This window comes from Salminus brasiliensis, chromosome 15, assembly GCF_030463535.1.
Source record: "Salminus brasiliensis chromosome 15, fSalBra1.hap2, whole genome shotgun sequence".
Lineage (NCBI taxonomy): Eukaryota > Metazoa > Chordata > Actinopteri > Characiformes > Bryconidae > Salminus > Salminus brasiliensis.
In genome coordinates, this window is record NC_132892.1 from 21,511,855 (window position 1) to 21,530,998 (window position 19,144).

General features: G+C 41.7%; 3 protein-coding genes across 3 annotated transcripts; 2 read left to right on the top strand and 1 right to left on the bottom strand.

The window, feature by feature from the left end:
- Window positions 1-1,226: 1,226 nt before the first annotated feature.
- Window positions 1,227-7,370, top strand: zp3c (zona pellucida glycoprotein 3c). Its single transcript, XM_072656905.1, has 8 exons — window positions 1,227-1,506; window positions 2,664-3,001; window positions 4,382-4,497; window positions 5,022-5,119; window positions 5,673-5,847; window positions 5,934-6,060; window positions 6,687-6,775; window positions 7,259-7,370. Exons 1-8 carry the CDS (start codon window positions 1,227-1,229, stop codon window positions 7,368-7,370), a joined length of 1,335 nt encoding a protein of 444 aa, XP_072513006.1.
- Window positions 7,371-8,718: 1,348 nt separating this feature from the next.
- Window positions 8,719-11,853, bottom strand: LOC140535854 (inositol 1,4,5-trisphosphate receptor-interacting protein). The gene is made up of 2 exons (XM_072657385.1): window positions 11,698-11,853; window positions 8,719-11,238 (listed from the first exon to the last, which is right to left on the bottom strand). Exon 2 carries the CDS (start codon window positions 11,235-11,237, stop codon window positions 8,967-8,969), a length of 2,271 nt encoding a protein of 756 aa, XP_072513486.1. The 5' UTR covers window position 11,238; window positions 11,698-11,853; the 3' UTR covers window positions 8,719-8,966.
- A 1,472-nt stretch (window positions 11,854-13,325) lies between these two features.
- On the top strand, window positions 13,326-14,816 carry calhm1b (calcium homeostasis modulator 1b). Its single transcript, XM_072657705.1, has 2 exons — window positions 13,326-13,874; window positions 14,175-14,816. Exons 1-2 carry the CDS (start codon window positions 13,326-13,328, stop codon window positions 14,814-14,816), a joined length of 1,191 nt encoding a protein of 396 aa, XP_072513806.1.
- The last annotated feature ends 4,328 nt before the right edge of the window (window positions 14,817-19,144 follow it).

The window sequence follows — 19,144 nt, forward strand, 5'->3', positions numbered from 1 at the left end:
TTTGGTCAATAACAAAAGTTCATCTCAATACTTTGTTATATATCCTTTGTTGGCAATGACAGAGGTCAAACATTTTCTGGAAGTCTTCACAAGGTTGGCACACACCGTTGCTGGTATGTTGGCCCATTCCTCCATGCATAAGACATTCTCCCAATACTCTTATGGAACATCCAAATGCTCTCTAGCAAACTTCAGACGCGTCCGGATATGTACTGGCTTAAGCAGGGACACATCTGGCACTGCAAGATCTGAGTCCCTGGCGGCGTAGTGTGTTACTGATGGTAGCCTTTGTAACTTTGGTCCCAGCTTCAGGTCATTCACTAGGTCCCCCCGTGTGGTTCTGGGATTTTTGCTCCTGTTCTTGTGATCATTTTGACCCCACGGGCTGAGATCTGTAGGTCTCCCATTTTCCCATTTTCTGATTATTGCTCCCACAGTAGATTTCTTCGCACCAAGCTGCTTGCCTATTGCAGATTCAGTCTTCCCAGCCTGGTGCAGGTCTACAATTTTGTTTCTGGTGTCCTTCGACAGCTCTTTGGTCTTCACCATAGTGGAGTTTGGAGTGTGACTGTTTGAGGTTGTGGGCAGGTGTCTTTTATACTGTTAATGAGTTCAAACAGGTGCCATTAATACAGGTAATGAGTGGAGGACAGAGAAGCCTCTTAAAGAAGAAGTTACAGGTCTGTAACAGCCAGAAATCTTGCTTGTTTGTAGGTGACCAAATACTTATTTTCCACCATTATTTGCAAATAAATTCTTTAAAAATCAGACAATGTGATTTTCTGAATTTTTTTTCTCATTTTGTCTCTCGTAGTTGAGGTCTACCTATGATGTCAATTACAGGCCTCTCTCGTTTTTTTTTAAGTGGGAGAACTTGCACAATTGGTGACTGACTAAATACTTTTTGTCCCCACTGTAGGGTTGGGAAAGTATCCACTTTTTTCTAACTGTCTCAAAATATTACCGCTGTAATCTGGATCTGTAGCCCACTTACTAAGCTAGTCTTTGCTTAACTAGCTAGCTCAGCTACAGCTCCACCAAATATCAGACAGCTCAGTGCCACTGCTGAGCTACCGACACAAGAGTTGACGATAAAGACTTGTGTCAGAGAATGAAATTGAGACAGGAAGACTTAGGAGTGTTTTCGGCAGTTTTTTAGACACATTTAGCAGACATTAGGTTTGCTCTGAGAAGTCTAGTTAAGGTGGTTCGGGCGTCTGATGAGGATGCCCAGCACTTGCCCCTTGTTGGAGGTGTACCGGGCACGACCAGCTGGGAGGAGACTCAGGGGAAGACCCAGGACACGCTGGTGGCACTATGTTTCTCCGCTGGCCTGGGAGCGCTTGGGAAAACCCCAGCAGGAGCAGGAAGAAATCACTAGGGACCTGGGCCGTATTGCCACCGCAACCCTAAATTGGATCAAGCGGCAAGATGATGATGATGATGAAGATTCTACACTTATAAAGGATGTTCCTACATTTACCACAAGAACCATTCGCGAGCCTTGTATTGAGTTTTGAGTAAACAGTTGATCATATGTTCCTAAAGTCATAGTTGTTAATAAGGTTCCTGCAACACATATGGACAAAAGTATTGGGACACCTGTATTAAAAAGAGACTATCCTGCTTTTGTTGGAATAACTATACTACTACACTGTCCAGTGAAGAAGGTTTTCTACTAGATTTTAGAGCATTGCTGTGAGGATTTGATAAAAGGTAAAAAAGGTAAAGGTGCACGTATTTGTCCTTATACACTGTACACTGTACAGCAAAATGTGTCCTCCGCATTTAACCCATCTGTGGTAGTGAACACACACACACATACACACACACACACACACACACACACACTCTTGAACTATGGGCAGTGTATACACACACACCCAGAGCGGTGGGCAGCCAACTCCAGTGCTTAGGGAGCAGAGAGGGGGTAAAGGGCCTTCCTCAAGGGCCCAACTGTGGCAACAGTCGGAATGTTACATGATCACCACCACACATCATCCCTTTATACCCCTCTAGCCCACACCTGCCAAGGGGTTCATGTTTATCTGCTCCAGAGAGTCCTATTCTGCTGGCAATACTGCTCTACAGGGACTAGACAATCAGTGGGTGCAACTTAAAGTAGCTGAATGCATTCATTAGAAGGGGTGTCCAAAAACATTTGGACATGTAGTGTTTTTGTACTAAATCTATTGAACCTAGTTTTATATAGCAAATTGTATGTTAATGCCATTCATTTAAATCAGATAATATTGTCTTTTGGGATTTGAGCCCTTCACTGTTTTAACCTTATGCTATATCCCAGTCACAACAGCAGAGGCCACTCTTTACTGGAATGTTGCCAACACTGCTACTGACACCCAATCACAGGTTGATTAGTGCAGCTGGTGGAGCCAATTCCCAACAGGTGTTCCCAACCACAACCAGACTCTTCATTACCACCCTTCTGCTGCTTCACCTATTTCCTACCTTGCAGTTCCTAAGAGCAGGAGGTGTAGTACATATAAACCCCATGGTGGCTTACTGAAAGCTGGCCAATATGTTGCTGGAAGCTGTTCTGATTCTTATAACTGTAGCTTATAATGTCGACCCTCATTTTTTCAAGAATGAAGGTGTTGCAGTTGATGTTAAACGCCTCACTGTCTCTCAAAATCCACCTCCAGCCATCAGTTTACCAGAGTCTCAGAGAATCCTAGCTTCAGAGGTCAAAACAGATTTTTTTAAACCTGACCAAGTTCTAAGACAGCTACCTAATTTGCTGACCCCTGTGCTTCTGCCATCACCCCTGCCCCCCAAAACAACACCTTCTCCAACTTCTGCACCAAGACCAGTGGAGATGCTTTGCCACCTTGACCGCATTTATGTGAGGGTGTTAAAAAGCCTGTTTTCCAATCCTGATGCTGGAAAATATCTGAAAGTGGGAACATGCGCTGTGAATCAAGCCACAGATCAGCATTACTACGTTCTCTATTCCATCAATGGCTGCAGTGGAAAACGTCAGGTGGGTGGTCCAGTCAGTGGTGTTGCTGGGTAGGGTGTGAAATCCTAATGTGACCTGTAGGCATCACACTCATTAAAAAAAATGGTAAATATGGTTGCCAAGTTGTCTCAGATAGCTTGCATTTTTTGTTGTGTGACAGTTTGTTCAAAATGTGGGACCCTGAATCAAGTGAATGTTTAAAGCGATAGTCTGTAAGATCTGGGGATTTGGAGACCTCTCTGGTGAGAATGTGTAATTGCATCAAGCAGGCAGAAGAGTGCTTTAAAAAGGTGCATTGTGGTGCAGCCCTTTAGTCAGTTTCTTTGGTTTGATAGTGGGTGAATGAGCAGATGAAGACTGAACTGAGTCCTTCACTGTTTTAACCTTGTGTAATATCCCAGTTATGCCAGCAGAGGTCACTCTTTACTAGACCGGTTGCCAACACTGCTACCGACACCCAATCACAGGTTGATTAGTGTTCCCAATCACAACCAGACCCTTCATTACCACCCTTCTGCTGCTTTCCTACCTTGCCGTTCCTAGTCGTACAAGTAAACTCCTATGGAGACTATTAAAAACAGCACCGTGGGTTTTTTAGAGGCTGTGCATGGGACGTAAAAGCCTGACATGGCCAGGAAAATTCAGATGAAAGCCTACCAGACCACTCACTGTTTATAGAATGAATATATTATTAGATTATTATTATTATTATTAGGGATGGTCACATAGCACCCTGATTCCATTTATGACAATAGTTTCACCTCTTCCCACTCAAAGACTATTGCTTTTAATGGAAATGGAAAAAGTCTTTAAAGTCACATTAATTTATGTTCAGTCATTTTACCACTTTGCAGTTATTTTTTTTAAGTGCATAGCTTAACATTAGTGAGCATGCATTTTACACACAATTTATTTTAAATTAACAAACTAATAATAAAATCAGGATTTTTATTTATCAGAAAAATATGCAAAATTAACATTAGTTTTAATTGGACATTAGGCCCCTGATCTCTGGGTGGTCTTCACATGGGGTGCTAAAGATAACCCTAATCTGCTATTTTGTAGTGGTGTCTGAAAACGTAGTGCAGAATTTTCAGTGCACTGTAACAATCCCACAATGCACTGTTTTGTAGTACAGATGTTGTATGATGAAACATGAAATACCTATAATCCATTGCATTGTATGGGTTGAAGATATGAACGTCTGTTCTCTATAATAGTGCTCTGTGTAGTGATCTGGATTTTCACATGTGGGGGTAGTGAATAGGGCCCAGTTTTGGACAAAGGTCAGGTTCACTCTATAACCTGGGCTGTTAGCAGTCATTTTGGGAGTTGGGATTATAGTTAGATGTTAATACATCTAATACATACATAATTTCTTACCCTTGCGTCCTCTTACAGGAAAATCCGGACACTGTGATCTACTCCAACACTCTCCGCTATGAACCCTTAGAGTCCACAGAGCTGGTGATTCGTGAGCTGCCATTCTCTGTGGCGCTGGAGTGTCATTACAACAAGTGAGGAACTTCTCTCAACCGCACATACAAAATGTTTGTGAACACCCCTTCTAATGAATGCTTTCAGCTACTTTGCTGACACAGATGTGCAAATGCACGCACACTGCTTGTATAGTCCTTGAAGAGAAGTAGATTAGCCAATGCAACAGGACTCTCTGGAGCAGGTGGATGGGAACCTATTGGTACCATGGCCTAGGCTAGAGGGGTATAAAGCCCTCAGCATTGTGCTGTGGAGCATTGTTCTCTGGAAGGATGGTGTGCCATCCAATCCTTTTCGGTATGAGGCAGGAGTTGAAGATGTGGTGGTACTCCTGACCTCACAGACGCTGCTATATGAGGTCAAATCCAAACAGCAGTGCTCCCAAATCTAATAGAAAACCTTTCCTGGACAGGTGAGACAGTTACACCAACAAAAGAAGGATGAACTTTTAATATGCTTGATTTAAGACGAAACTATGGATGAGCAGAGTCCCAATACTTTTGTCCATATAACTGAGGCTAAGTGGTTAGTCCTTGCTTTGCAGGCATCACCGCTCCTATCAGCTGGGCTTCTTTCCTGAAGTGTTGGAAGAAACCATCTTCGTGGGGCTAAAATCAGGAGCCTCCCTCACACACGTAGACGGTAAGTACCTTCAACACATAATCTAAATAAAGCTCTACATTTATCATGCTGCTTTTCTAGAAGTCAAGAATGCTTTTCCCAATTTTGACAAACTTGCTCAATAAAGCCTCTTTTTAGTGACCGCTTTCTCCATAGCACCATAAAGATCTAAATTTTCATTATTTCACCCTCGCCCTTGATATTAAAACCTCCATTTACTGTGAAATTGTGACCTCTCTCAGCCTACATTCAGTGCAGTGGTAAGCTCTACTGCTTGTGTGAGGTAATGTTCAACCACACAAAGCTAAAGCAGTTAGCATGGTTGATCATGTCCAGATTGCGTGGTTGGACTGTTACTAGTTTGGAATTTTTGCGTATATGACTTGGAAATCATTCGGCACTCTGCTTAAGGTGCTACTGGAGAACCGATTTTAAACCTACTAATGTTTCTAACTGTCCATGCCAATGAAACACTTGTTATGAATTGTCTTTGCAAGCTTAAACACTATTGGGAACCTCAGTTTGCATGTATTCAATTTGCAATCACAGCTGAAAGCTAGCTCTTCTTTTCTAGAGAACTGGAGCATTCTTCCCCCTTTGCGTAGCTATGTTATTGGCCAGCCCATGTACTTTGAGGTCAAGGCCCCGAGGAATACAAAAGGGAAGAGGGTTTACCTGAGCAAGTGCTACATCACTACTTCTCCAGACCTCAAATCTACACCCAGATACATGGTGTTGGACAACTATGGGTAAACCGCTACTACCTACTACCCTTAGCTCAGAGATCTTTGCAAATGGAATATTAAATTTTTCTTGTAAATTTCGTCTTGTACAGCTGCATGGTTGATGGTAAGACAAGTACCCAGTCAAAGTTCCATCCCAGCAATGATGAGACCACGCTTCGGTTCTCTGTGGGAGCCCTGGTGTTCAAGAATGTGATGTCGCAACCAGAATCAAAGAGGGTAAATATAACTTAGAGTCTTAAATCCGCTTCTATTTTAAGAGATTTGTTTGCTTGGACCAACGACTGTGGAAAAATGTGGACAGCACAATGTCTCTTAAACGTGAAGCCACCACAGATTTAGAGCCTATACTGGCTCCACCCATATGTTTCAATGATGAAACGGCCTGTTTTCCTTCTAATTTTTCTCCTCTAAAGCGTCCTTCCAGTGTCTGATTCAAACAGTTAGTTTTTTCCTGTGCTAATACTGGCACATTTATAAACTAAAAAGTTCCCCTTATTCAGCTTTATTGTAAGAAGACCTTACAATAGCTTACACTTCTTACAGTTTACTTCTTACACTTGGCTGGAAGAGACGTTGTGTGGGTCTACCGAATGAGTAATCGAGTTAAGCTTTGCCTCTGGTCTTTACTGCATAATCTCCGGTTGAAACTGTGACAATATTGGCTGCATTACTACAGAACTAAAGGGAATAGAACCAAGGTGTCCATGTTTTCTACAGTCATTGGCCTGGACCTTGACCAAAAAGTTTTCTATCGATATTATGTTTATTTTTTATTTTTTTCTGCCTGATAATATACAAAACGAACCATGCATGCATATGGTTTTGACCTGTGACTTTTCCAGATCATGTATATTCATTGTGAGATGTTTTTGGGACCACAAAAACCAACCCCAAGTGCAAAATCATGTTCATACACTCTTAGTACCAAAAGGTGAGAAGAATAAAGTCCCTTTTTATTTCTTTCTTTTAAGGCTACGTCCACATGTATCTGGGTGTTTTTAAAAACATGTTAACCCTGTATGGAGTGATGGTACCTCATAAAGACATAAGGACAAAAAAAAAAACTGCAAAGGGGGTAAAAAGAAAACGGTTTAATCCCATATTACACACTACTCTATTTCTACATCTAAACAGAACATTATAGATTTGTAATTGAACAGAATAAAATCCACATTTATTAATATGTGAAAATCTGAAACCTAGTGCTTTCAGTGTAGATGATGTAGCTTTGACTTGTGTAGTTCACTATATAGGGAGTAAGGAGGTATTTGAGATTCAGCCAGAAACATGCTCACGTTGTGGCTTCAGCGTCTGCATGAACCTCAGAGGTTTTTTTAAAAAGTATCTGGATGCCTGTGGATGGGCCTAAACGTAAACACACAAAATAGTCACTCACTCACTTGCTATGCTTTAGGTGGACTGAGCTGCTGGGAGATGACTCTGTCTGTACTTGCTGTGACTCCTCTTGCCCTGCCCCGGAGTCCCCAGGTCCATTTGTTCCTTTTCATTCCCATTCATGCCATTAATCATTCACACATCTAGTGAGTTTTGTAACTTTAGTGCCATAGAGTAATACGGTTTGGCATTATCAAAGTACAGAACTGGTTTGTGGATTTTTTTTTTTTTTTTTTTTTTTTTTTTTTTTTTTTTTTTTTTACTGGGGTGGTGGTGGTGGGGGTGGGTTGTTCTTTTGCGCATCATTTAACCTTTCTGTATTGAACTTTTGCTACAGCACCCATGAAGATTTCAAACAACCCTTGGGCAAATCATTAAAAGGGATGACTGTGACCAACTGGCAACAAAGGCGTCTGTCCCAATGAAGGCTACGGGTGTGGACGTGTTCTTAAGGGTGTTACTAGAACTTCAATCTTGCACTATATTGTGTATTGGTCTGAATGGAATACAAGAACTATAAACCCTCCTTTTATTTATTGTGGAAATGCATTGTGTGTAATCTGGTTGGGTGGAGGGGGAATAAAGAAGAAAAAAGTAATAATACCGCTGGTATTCTGTAACCATTAAGCAAGCTACATTCATGCATCAAAGCATCAGCATGTCCATCTTCTAGGTTTTGAGCAATGTTTTTCCATATGTTGTATGCAAGTCAATAAATTCTCTGCTAAAGTACTTTCTGCTTGTGCGCACCAACTTTTGTGTATCTCAACTTGTTCACATTCACAGCATGAGGGAGTACAAGGGGAAACGACATAGGTGGTCATACTGAACTGGGCAGTAAATCTAGTTAAGCACAATGATTGTAAAAAGCATGCACCGTGTGAAGCCTCTTAAAAGTAAAGCCACCGCAGATCAAGTGCCTTCTCTGGCCGGATGGCAATATGACTAGTTGATCATTTTGTGATTAACATGGTTTTCCAGTCATATTGAGGATACTGTTAGTACTTAACACTGATCAGCTGCAGGTTTCCTTACAAACAGTGTAATAACACAGCAGATGTTGATTAAAATGACTGAGTATGGGAGAGCAGCTGAATAGTAGTTTATTAGAATTTGTAGCTACTGATTTATTTAGTCTGTGACGCTCTAAGATTTTTGCAGTTTTTCTTGCAAGTCTGATTTTAGCATAGAATGGCCAATGTGATCTAATTAGTTGTTAGCCAGCCAGCTCACATCAGTATAGTCAGACATGCTGGATGTCTTGGATGCTTCTGTCAAAATTGTATTTTCTGTCCAAATACCATTTAAAACCTGCAGCAATTTGGGTTTAAACTGGATGATGGTAGCTTTTGGTTCATCTCAACTGGAAACATAATTATGGGTTACGTAATGTGTGGTGAAATGTAAATTGTTTTGTAATTAAATGCACAAACTACACTTACTGGACAAACTGGGTATCCAGGGGAAAATCCGCTCTGTCTTTGTGGTATAAACTCAATGAAGGTGGTCTGGGAAAAGGGGATAGGTCTACCAAATGAATAGGTGAGTCAGGCTCTCTACTGCACAGACTCTGGTTAATAATTTGACAACATGGTGGACAATTTTGGCTTTATTTCTATATAACAGAAGTGAACAGAACCACAACATTCATGATTTTTACATTCATTGGTAGATAATGCACACATCGGCTTTCACAGACATGGGTGATGAGTCTTTCATAAAACAGATTATTTGTGCCTTAAATTCACTGATGCCCCTGAGCAGTTCATTGAAACATACTCCTGTATAAGAACAGGAGCATTTTTCACCAGTTCCTGTAAGTGTTCCACAGTTCTCAGGTATAAATTTCTATCTGAAAGCAGTGGCTGAAAAAGATTGGTAGGCTTGACTAACTGAACAACCTTAGGAAGTTCAAAGGCACTTGGAACAAGAGGATTTGTGACTAAAGCGTGGTGGAACTTGCATTCTTGAAGCCTCTGTGCAAGAAACATTAGCATATCAGTTAATCTACAAGCTAACTGCTCACTCTTCCAGTCTGCAGGATTACTGGCTAAAAGCAGATGTAGCAGTGTAATCTTCAGGTGGTAACTCCCAAGTCCACATTTTCCTGTTAGGATATTTTGCTGCTTGTGCAAGAAAGAGAGGATCTGAAGACAGTGAACATGACAAGAATCATTCGGAAGCCTTTGGTTGAAGTGCTTAAGAAGGGCCTTCTCGTAGCTAGCCAAGGAAACAGGCCAGTGGGTGTCTGCAAAGTTGCCTTGGTCTGAAGGTAGATGTGAGACTAAGAAAACCTCTGAGCCTTGGACTTGGACAACAGGAGTGATATTGAAGAAAATGGCTTGCCCCGACCGGAGTCGAACCCTCAAAGCACCGGGTGCAGCCCGGTTTCGAAATGCAAGATCAAATTCGTACTTGTGGCTGTTTTCCTCCCATGCCTTGGTAATGGTTCTCCTGAACCATCTCACTACTTGGGTTTTAGCAAGATATGGTGTATTGCCTTGGCACAGTGGACCACCAACAGCATCCATGATCTTGTTTGTCTCGTTATGGGGATGAAGAAGACACAACATATCGTCATCCGCCATCCCATTGGCGCAAGGGCAGCCGTTGGAAGTGCTTTCAGCTTTCACCAACTTGATTCTGCCACAGCCTGGCATGTCAAGCTCAAAGTCAAAGCTGTATGACCGTGGTGCAGTGAGGGGAACATATAAATCACACACCATTGTCTTACCAGTAGCCCAAAGCTCATATAAGCTCCCTACACCAACAGAGTTCCCAATCTGCAAGTCAGTTCCTTTATTGCCAGCATTCCTTGCAGCTTGAAGAATTTCATCCACGAAACCCTCAACAAAATCACATACCAGCTCACGTGTGCTGAGAGGAGTTTGGACACACCGTTCATAAAAACAACCCAAAACTTTGTTGTCTAGAAGTGCCATTTGGGCTGATATGTTAACACTTCCAGAGAGTTTCTTGCCCTCCATGATAGGAATCATTGTTTTTGAGCTTTTTGAGTTTTTTCCAAGGAATTTTCGGAGAAGACGGATCACTGACAGCAGTGAGAGGACTTTCCACAAATACCAGATGTAGGCGTTCTCTGGCCCTGAGTGTTCTCTTTGTAAGGCCTCAGTCTGCACTTGGCTTGAGCTGGAGAGGTCTGCATGTAATGGCTCATTAGAGGTTAGAGAATGTCCTTGATGTACCTCAGATATTCTCTCATCTCTCTGTGCCATCTCTTCTCTCTTCTGCGTAAGCTGCATTTGTTGCTGTTTACTTCTTTCTAAAGATTCCTTATCTGATGTACGCATGTCTTGCGAAGCTTGGAACCATCGCTGTATGAGTCCATTCACTGTCTGCTGAAAGAATGACGTCTGATGCTCCTGAGGAATGCCGTTACCCTCTTCAGACGACTTTAGTTTATCCGTAGTCTCCACCTGATGATTCAAATGCGTCTGAGAATTTTGAGTCACTTCATTTAAAGGTGATGATGATGCTTGAACTTCATTCAGCGCCTCTCTATCATCATTTAGGACTTCCTTCTTGTGCACTGACACAGCATCTTCCTGACTCACTATGTCATTTCCCCCTGACGGCACCTCTTGGTCGGAGAGATTCCTGTCCAGTGGAGAATCTTGGTTATCTACATTTGGGGCCTGTTGGGTTAAGGACTCATGGTGCAAAGTACTCTGGCCTTCCATTGGCTGCTTTTGTTGTTCTTGTGGATTTTCTACTACTCTGCCTTTTAGATGGATTTGTTGAACATCAAGCTCCTCACCCTCCCCTTTCGCCAACCTGTCATGAAGTCCTGAGGCTTGCAGCTGCTCTACGGCAACAGCTTGAACTTCCTGTCCCAGCTTTGCATCCTCCTTCTGCAGCAAGTGCTCCCATGCTTGCATGTCCATGACCATCTCATCTTCCTCTTCAAAGATAGTGGGGTCCTTTACGAACACCAGACTGACCAAGAGCACACAGACATGCAGAAGCATCTCCTCCATCCTGTGGTCAAATAAGACATTGCTAAAGTTATACAAGCTGTATTATTAGTTAGAAGTTAGAAGATGTAGACACTGTCTGGCTTCATACGTTTTGAAATGTAGAACTGATGTGCATGTCTAATATTAGAGGATAGCACTAAAATTCAATGAAGCAACAATCAGGCAGTTTTTTTTTGCTTTCATGGGTGCAAATTACTTTAAGTGCTTAAGCTTAAGCCCTGCTACATTTCGTGTAATATATCTAATGTCATTTAACATCTGCTTGGGTGTTTAACTTTAACTTTGCCCTCAAAATTGCCCTCAATCTACAGAGAGATGTGGATCATCCTAGCAAGCTGTTCAACTTCCTGGTTTAAAGAACAAGGTACGTTCCATCCTCACTCACTCAACTCATCTGAACCATTTTAGTAAAATTCAGGTTTTTGGTTGAAGAACAAGTGTCACTTTTCAGTCGTCCTACCTGTATGGTTTTAGGTCTATCTCCAAAGATAAAGGTGTATTCCAGCATTAAAGTGGACCAGTTTTCTGCAGCGCTCTAAACGGTTCGTCTCTTCCTATAGAGGATGTTGCCTGTCAGGTTTAGACAGACTTTGACGGCACACTTCCTGAACACACACAAGACCATAACTGACTCTTTCCTGTTTGAAGCAACCTAACAGAACACACCCCAGTGAACAATCGCTGTTGAAATCATGTACATGACAACATACAGTTCAATGTTTAGTTGGACTGCCTTCAGAGAGCATGCTCAAGGTCAAATTAATGTGGTGTGCAGATGCCTAAACCATTCACTGTACTGATGTACGCTGTGTGTACATTATATGTTCAAATGTTTGTAGACAACCCTTCTAATGAATGCATTCAGCTACTTTGCTGATACAGATGTGCAAATGCACACATGGCTTGTCTAGTCCCTGTAGAGAAGCACTGAGCTGTGGAGCAGTAGAACTGTGTTCTCTGGAATGATAGTGGTGTTCCATTTAATACTTTAGGGGTAAGATCCAACATCATCCAACAACCTGACCTCATCAACGCTCTGTCCCAATACTTTTGTTCATATTTTGTATTTTTAGAGGTATACTGATGCTTGATTCAGTTCACCAGTGCTAAATGCAATTCATACACTTTGAATACCCAGCAATAAATGTATTTAAATATGAATTAGAAAGGCATAAAAGAAAGCAGTATTTTTGTTGATATTATTTTGGCTTACTGGTCACAATTTCCCCTGACTTGCAAGGTCCGTGGCTGGCCAGGAATGATTTGAATAGGGCGAGGCAATACCCAGACGCTGCTTCAGCAGTATGTCAGCTATGTAAATAGGAGAATCCTTTAATATGAGATATTAAGGGACAAAAACATTGTAGCTGTATGGCTTTGCTAAAGTGTTAAGTTATGATTAGTGTGACATATGTGGCTCAGGCACACACCATATGTAGAATTCTTGATGAACTGAGGCAGTGATTACAGTGCAAAGCAGCAGGTGTGTGTATATGTGTAGAGGGAGGGGCTGGACACTATAATGTGGCTGTCTTTTTTTCAAAGTCCTGGAAACTGCGTCAAGTCTTTAGCTGGTCTATAAGGACAAGGTAGGCTGAGCTTTTACGACACATTGCTTAGCAAGTTGTCTCGCAAATTTGGACCTTAAGACCTTCTCATTGAAACTCAGTAAGTAGTGTCTTCTTTTAAGGAACGTGTTTCTATACAAGCTCATTTGAGAAATCAGCATTGTATTTTCATATATGCTGTACGCTGACTGTGAAATACCTACGTAGTGCTGTTCAGTACTGTGTCCTGTCTGTTTAGTATGCCTACTGTCCTTCATAATGATCATATTTATTGTATTGTTTATTTGCTCTATTTTTGCACATGGTATTCTGCTTAATTGTGTATTTCTATATGGATGAAAATTTAAATAAACCCTCAAATAAATAGAAATTAAATTGGTGCTTGACCCCAAACCAATGTAGCCAATCTTTCCTATCATGTTTAATAATTATGATGTTGTATTAATTCAAGTAAAACACATCCTGATGATTCTTTTGCCTCTTAGACAGGTCGTAAACGCAATCCCTCCACCAAATCAAAATGGATAAGTTTCGTATGATGTTCCAGTTTCTTCAGTCCAACCAAGAGTCCTTTATGAATGGCATCTGTGGCATCATGGCCCTGGCTAGTGCCCAACTCTACGCATCTTTCGAGTTCAACTGCCCTTGCATGCCTGAATACAATTACTCCTATGGGATTGGCATACTGGTAATCCCAGCTATTTGGTTCTTCATGCTAGGCTTTGTCCTAAACAATAACGTATCCATGCTGGCTGAAGAATGGAGGCGACCACTTGGACAGAGAGGCAAGGATCCTACGATTCTCCGCTACATGTTCATTTCTATATCCCAGCGATCATTGATTGCCCCTGCCGTTTGGATTTCGGTCACGTTAATGGATGGGAAAAGCTTCCTTTGCGCTTATAGTGTGGATGTAGATGTGTCTCAGTTTGGCAATGCCACAGGACATGGGTTATCGGAGGAGGAGCTCGTGAGAATGCTCGCCAAAATCCCTTGCAAACATATATTTGATGGCCAGCATATTATATCGAGGGAGGCAGCCACCAGGTACATACGGTGTGTGTCACAGGTACGGGAGTGCTGGTGCTTTTTTGTTTGTTGTTTGTCTGTTCACCTCAAGGGAGCATGTTCCACAATTAACATGAGTAAAAATCTACAAATAGTTGAAGTTAGCCTGGGAGCGCAATTACGCAATAGTAACCAGCTTCTTTCTCTTATTTGTCAGTAGCCTAATGTCAGAGCTAGGTTTGACCAGTGGGGAGGGGCCAATAGCAATAGTGGATGCTAGAGTGTTTGTGTAAAGTACTCCTGTGTTGTTTAATCTGCTCATGTTTTCTTGAATTCATCTCTATCTCTCAAAAATTCACAGGCATTTGGCTGGCTTTTCCTCTTGCTCATTACGGTCATTGCTTTCATGGTCCGTGCCGTTCGTCCCTGCTTCACCCAAGCCGCCTTCCTTAAAACCAAATACTGGTCACACTACGTCGATATTGAGCGGAAGATGTTTGACGAGATCTGCACAGAGCATTCCAAGAGTTTCGCTAAAGTCTGCATCCAGCAGTACTTTGAGAGCATCAGCGGGGAGATGCGTAGCTTCCACGGCCACATCCATGGAGACGACAGTGACGACGATGGCGATCACAAAAGTGATGAGGATAAACTGCTAGGAATTCGTGCCCAGGAGGATATGAATAAAGTTCTATGGAACTGGCACACGTGCAAGCCCCCACTAAGTCTGAGAAAGGATGGAAACGTGCAAGAAAACGGCCTCCTGAATAATAATGTTAATGTCAATGGCACCACTCGACAAGATGGATATGACAATGCTAGTTTTGGCATAGACCAAAAAGGCTTTGAGAGTGGATGCAATGATGCTGCCCAAAATGATTTTACGAATAACTACCTGAATGGTACAGTTAGCATGAACCAGCACACCTTGGTGAACGGAGATGGTTACCCATCAAACACTATTCAGAAGAGAGAGTGGGCTGTATACTACAGCAAAGTCTGACGCTGTCAATGTTAAAAACCAATGACTGTAGAAAGCATGGACAGCGCAACTGTCCTGCCCTTTCTGTTTATTACATGAAGCAGCGGACTTGTAGTGGAACTTACATGAATCACAGTTTAACTGTTGAAACATTACACTTACTGGGCAAACTGGAAATCCAGGGGGAAAATCTGCTTTGCTTCTGCACTGTAAGCTCAATGAAGGCGGTCTGAGACATGTTTGACATGTTTGGGTGAAGGGGGCGGGTCGGCAAAATAAGTAGGCGAAATCTCCTCTGGATGCAAATTTGACAACATGGCGGACAATTTTGGCTTCATTTCTATAGAACAGAAGGGAATGGAACCATGGCGTCCACGTCTTCTACAGTCAATGTTTAAGTGTTTGTTCTTTAAGTCCTGAGAAGTTGATAAAGTAAAAAAAAGGCAAAGGTTTGTGGGGAAAGATCTTAGAAGATCTAGAAGAACATCAACAAGCCATGGCTTTATCTACTCACTATCAGATTTATTTGTTTTTGACTTGTTATTTGTATCCATAAAAGTGTACATTTTAGTTTGTAGAATTAATAAAGGATTATCTTATCTCTGATTATCTTATCTTAAACCATGTGACTAGAACTTCAAAATGATTCAAAGTTCTGCCAGATACTGAACATCTGTTGTTGGCTGGTGTGCATTATAGGGCGTTGTCCCATAGATGCCCTGGTGAACACTTTCATCTGCTCAAACATGTCATTGTGAAGAGTAGCTTAGTCATCCCTAACTGAATGTCTGGGACAAGGATCAAAGGAATTTCTCTTTGTTGTGTTCTGTAATATGTAGGCTGTGTCTCCCTCCGAGCCTGTTCTAAAAGTGAGCGTGAATACATTTCTTTCAAATAAACCCATGTCACTGACTCTCACCATCTCTTGCAAATCAGGCCAGAGAGGCAATTGCAGAGTCACGCTGCTTTACATATTGATGAAGAAACAAGGTCACTATTTGCATATGTCTGCTTTTGTTCAGCCTGTGTGAGACATGTTTAGTTCTTCAAGGAGATTTTAATCAGACTGAGAAATATCTAGATGTTTACATATAAATATGCCTATAAATAGTTTTCACCCTTTTGGATGTTTCCTCCTTTTATTGCTTTTATAAATAATTGAATCTAAATAAATGACCATAGTTTGGCTTTTTGACAAGAATTTACAAAAACAAGTAATGCCCTTTAAATGAACATATATACTATATTTAATAAAGCACCGTTATTAATGTAACTAATAGCGCACCTTTGGCTGCAATCACAGCAGTAAGTCTGTATGGCTAAGTAGTAATCAGGTTTGCACATCAGGACACTGCAACTTTACTTCATTACTCTCTGCAAAACTGTTCGGTCAGGTTGAGGACTGTGCGTTAACAGCCATTTTCCAGACACAAATTCTCTACTGGATTGAGGTCTGGGCTTTGACTCGGCCACTCCAGAACATTCATATTGTGGTCTTTGAGCCATTTCTGTGGAGTGTTTGCTGTATGCCTTTCTGAAAAATAAATCTACACCCAAGTCGTAACTCTCTAGCAGACCGAATCAGAATCTCCATCAGTATTCACCACAGCGTAATGCTGCCACCACCATGCTTCATGGTGGGGATGGTGTGTTTGCAGTGATTTTCAGTGTTTGTTGTCAGCCAAACATAGTCTCGTTTTATGGCCAAGACACTCCTTCTTTCAGTTGATCTTGGCAGTGTACCACATGCCTTTGGGTAAACTGTAGTGGAGATGTAATTCTCTTTGCCACTATCCCATAAAGCTTTGACTGGCAGAACCACAGGCAATAGTTGTCTTATGCAACAGTCTCCAGCTGATGCTAGGTGTCTTGGTGACTTCTCTAACTGGTCTCCTTTTTGCATGGTCACTCAGTTTGTGAGGACAGCATGCTCTAGGCAAATTTACACATGTTCCATATTTCTTGCATTTCTTAATCATGGATTTATCTGTTTCTTTTTTTTGTATCGATCCCATCTTGACCTCATGGTGTACTTGTTGCTAGGAATACTGGACCTTCCAGACAGGTTGTCTTAGTACAATCACTTGATACACATTCACTGCTCTCAGGTGATCTCCATTTCACTAATTGAGCACCAATTGTGTGGATCTCTGTGAAATTACTGTGCAAGGGGGTGAATATTTATGCAATCACTCATATAAATGTATTAAATTAAATTTTGATTTAAAAAAGCTAAATTGACCATAATTTCCATTTATAAAAACAATAAAAGGGGAAAACATGCAACAAGGTCAATATTTTGTAGGCACTGTATTTGACTGAATAGGCATTTCTTTTTGTGCACTGTTAGACTACTACAGGTACAATTAATTGTAATTATAGTGATATTGTAATGTCCTACTGTGTGTGTTTATTTTTTTGCCAGTATGTTTGTCAGATGATGCATTAAATTCATTTTAAAATAAATTAATAGATAACATTTCTTCCAAATGCACACAAGGGAACAACGCATGCTATTTCACAGGTCCCAGCAGAGGGCATAGTTTTGTGTTCTGTTCCTATTCACAACAAAGAATTTATCACATATCCACGAGCCTGTGGATACCCTTTCTTGTTAGTGAATTCGGCTGCACTACATGCACCCACTGCTGACATAGGTGTTCAAATATACAAACAGCTTGTACAGCCTCCATATAAAAATGACTGCCAATAGAGTGGGACCCTCTGGAGGAGCATAAGGTTACCATTGCTCATTGCCAAGTGTTGGCTATAATGTTAAAAAGCCCCTGATACTGGGCTGTGGAGCAGTAGAATTGTGTTCTCTGGAGTGTATAGAGCATTTATAAACCATTTAAGGCTGCTGTAGAGTTTGTGATCCAGAACTAACCATCCAACATCAGTACTTCTCCTCACTTATGCTCTTGTGGCTGAACGCATTTCAGTCCTTACAGCAATGTTTCAAAATGTAGTGGAAGACCTTCCTCAGGAGTAGAGCAGGACATTAGCAGAGGTGTGACAAATGGCTTTTTATAACTCTTGATTTTGGAGAAAACATGGCACGTCCACAAACATTTGGTTTTAGCGTATGTGCCAATAATCAGAATATTACTATTTAGCCCAAACACTGTTCATCTGAAAACAACCTACGAAAACAAGCAAACCGACCTAAAAAAAAAAAAAAAGCATTACAGCCTACAGCATTTCTATCAGTGTATGTGATAGCCCACATACACTCTATGGAGAAAAGTATTGGGACATGCTCATTCACTGTTTCTTCCAAAATCAAGGATCTTAACCTCAGCTAGTTTGAATAGACTAATAGTTCAAAGATACCTCTAAGGTTAGACACTACTAAACACAAGTCAATAAGGTGACCATAGTACTCTGCTATTCGCCCAAGTACTCTCTGAAGAGGTGGGTCGTCAGTCTGCGTTTGAAGACAGCGAGTGACTCGGCCGTTCGGACACCCAGGGGAAGTTTGTTCCGCCACTTTGGTGCCAGGACAGAAAAAAGCCTGGACGTTTGTCTTCCGTGGATTTTGAGGGATGGCAGGTCGAGCGGAGCCATGCTTTAGGCTTGAAGGGCTCTTGGTGCGGATCGGCTTTTGACCATTGCCATCAAATACGGAGGGGCTGGTCCGTTCTTGGCTTTGTAGGCCAGCGTCAAGGTTTTAAATCTGAACAAGCTGTGTGTGCACTTGCACAACTGTGCCAGCAAAGGGTGCAACTTAAAGTAGCTGAATGCCCTGATTAGAAGTAGTGTCCACAAACATTTGTCTTAGTCATACATAAAGAAATAGTGTTTGTTATCGTTCGGCTACGTCCATTTTTATTGCAGATTCTTCAGCAAAACAACTGGCAGATTACTAATATAATCGACGGTGACACCACTACACTGAAGTCATGCAGCCCCTGTATCTTGGCAGAGATGAACCGCCTCAGAGGGGGTTGCACACTGACACTATCAGCAGCTGTTAGGTCTGTAAAGCGGGCAGAATCCCTCACTAGTGAAGGGGGTGGGCTTAGTTTAAGCCATCTCTCTGTGCACAAAGACATGTTTATATTCATCCATGAGATCAGGGCAAAGCAGTACAGGCTCATATCAGACGGTTAGTAGGTCAAACTGAACTGTGTACACACACACACAGCATCTGAGCTTTTGCTGTACGTTGTCAGAGATGTCTGGCTTGCTCTAATGTTTACCCTACCCCTGTTTAGTGCTTGCTATATCTCTCTCTCTCTCTCTCTCTCCCTCCCTCCCTCTCCGTGCTTTGTTGTCATCCGTCAACGTTGTTTTTGTTGTTCTTGCTGCAGAGCACATGCATCTGGTCTCACTGCCTCTTTTGCTGC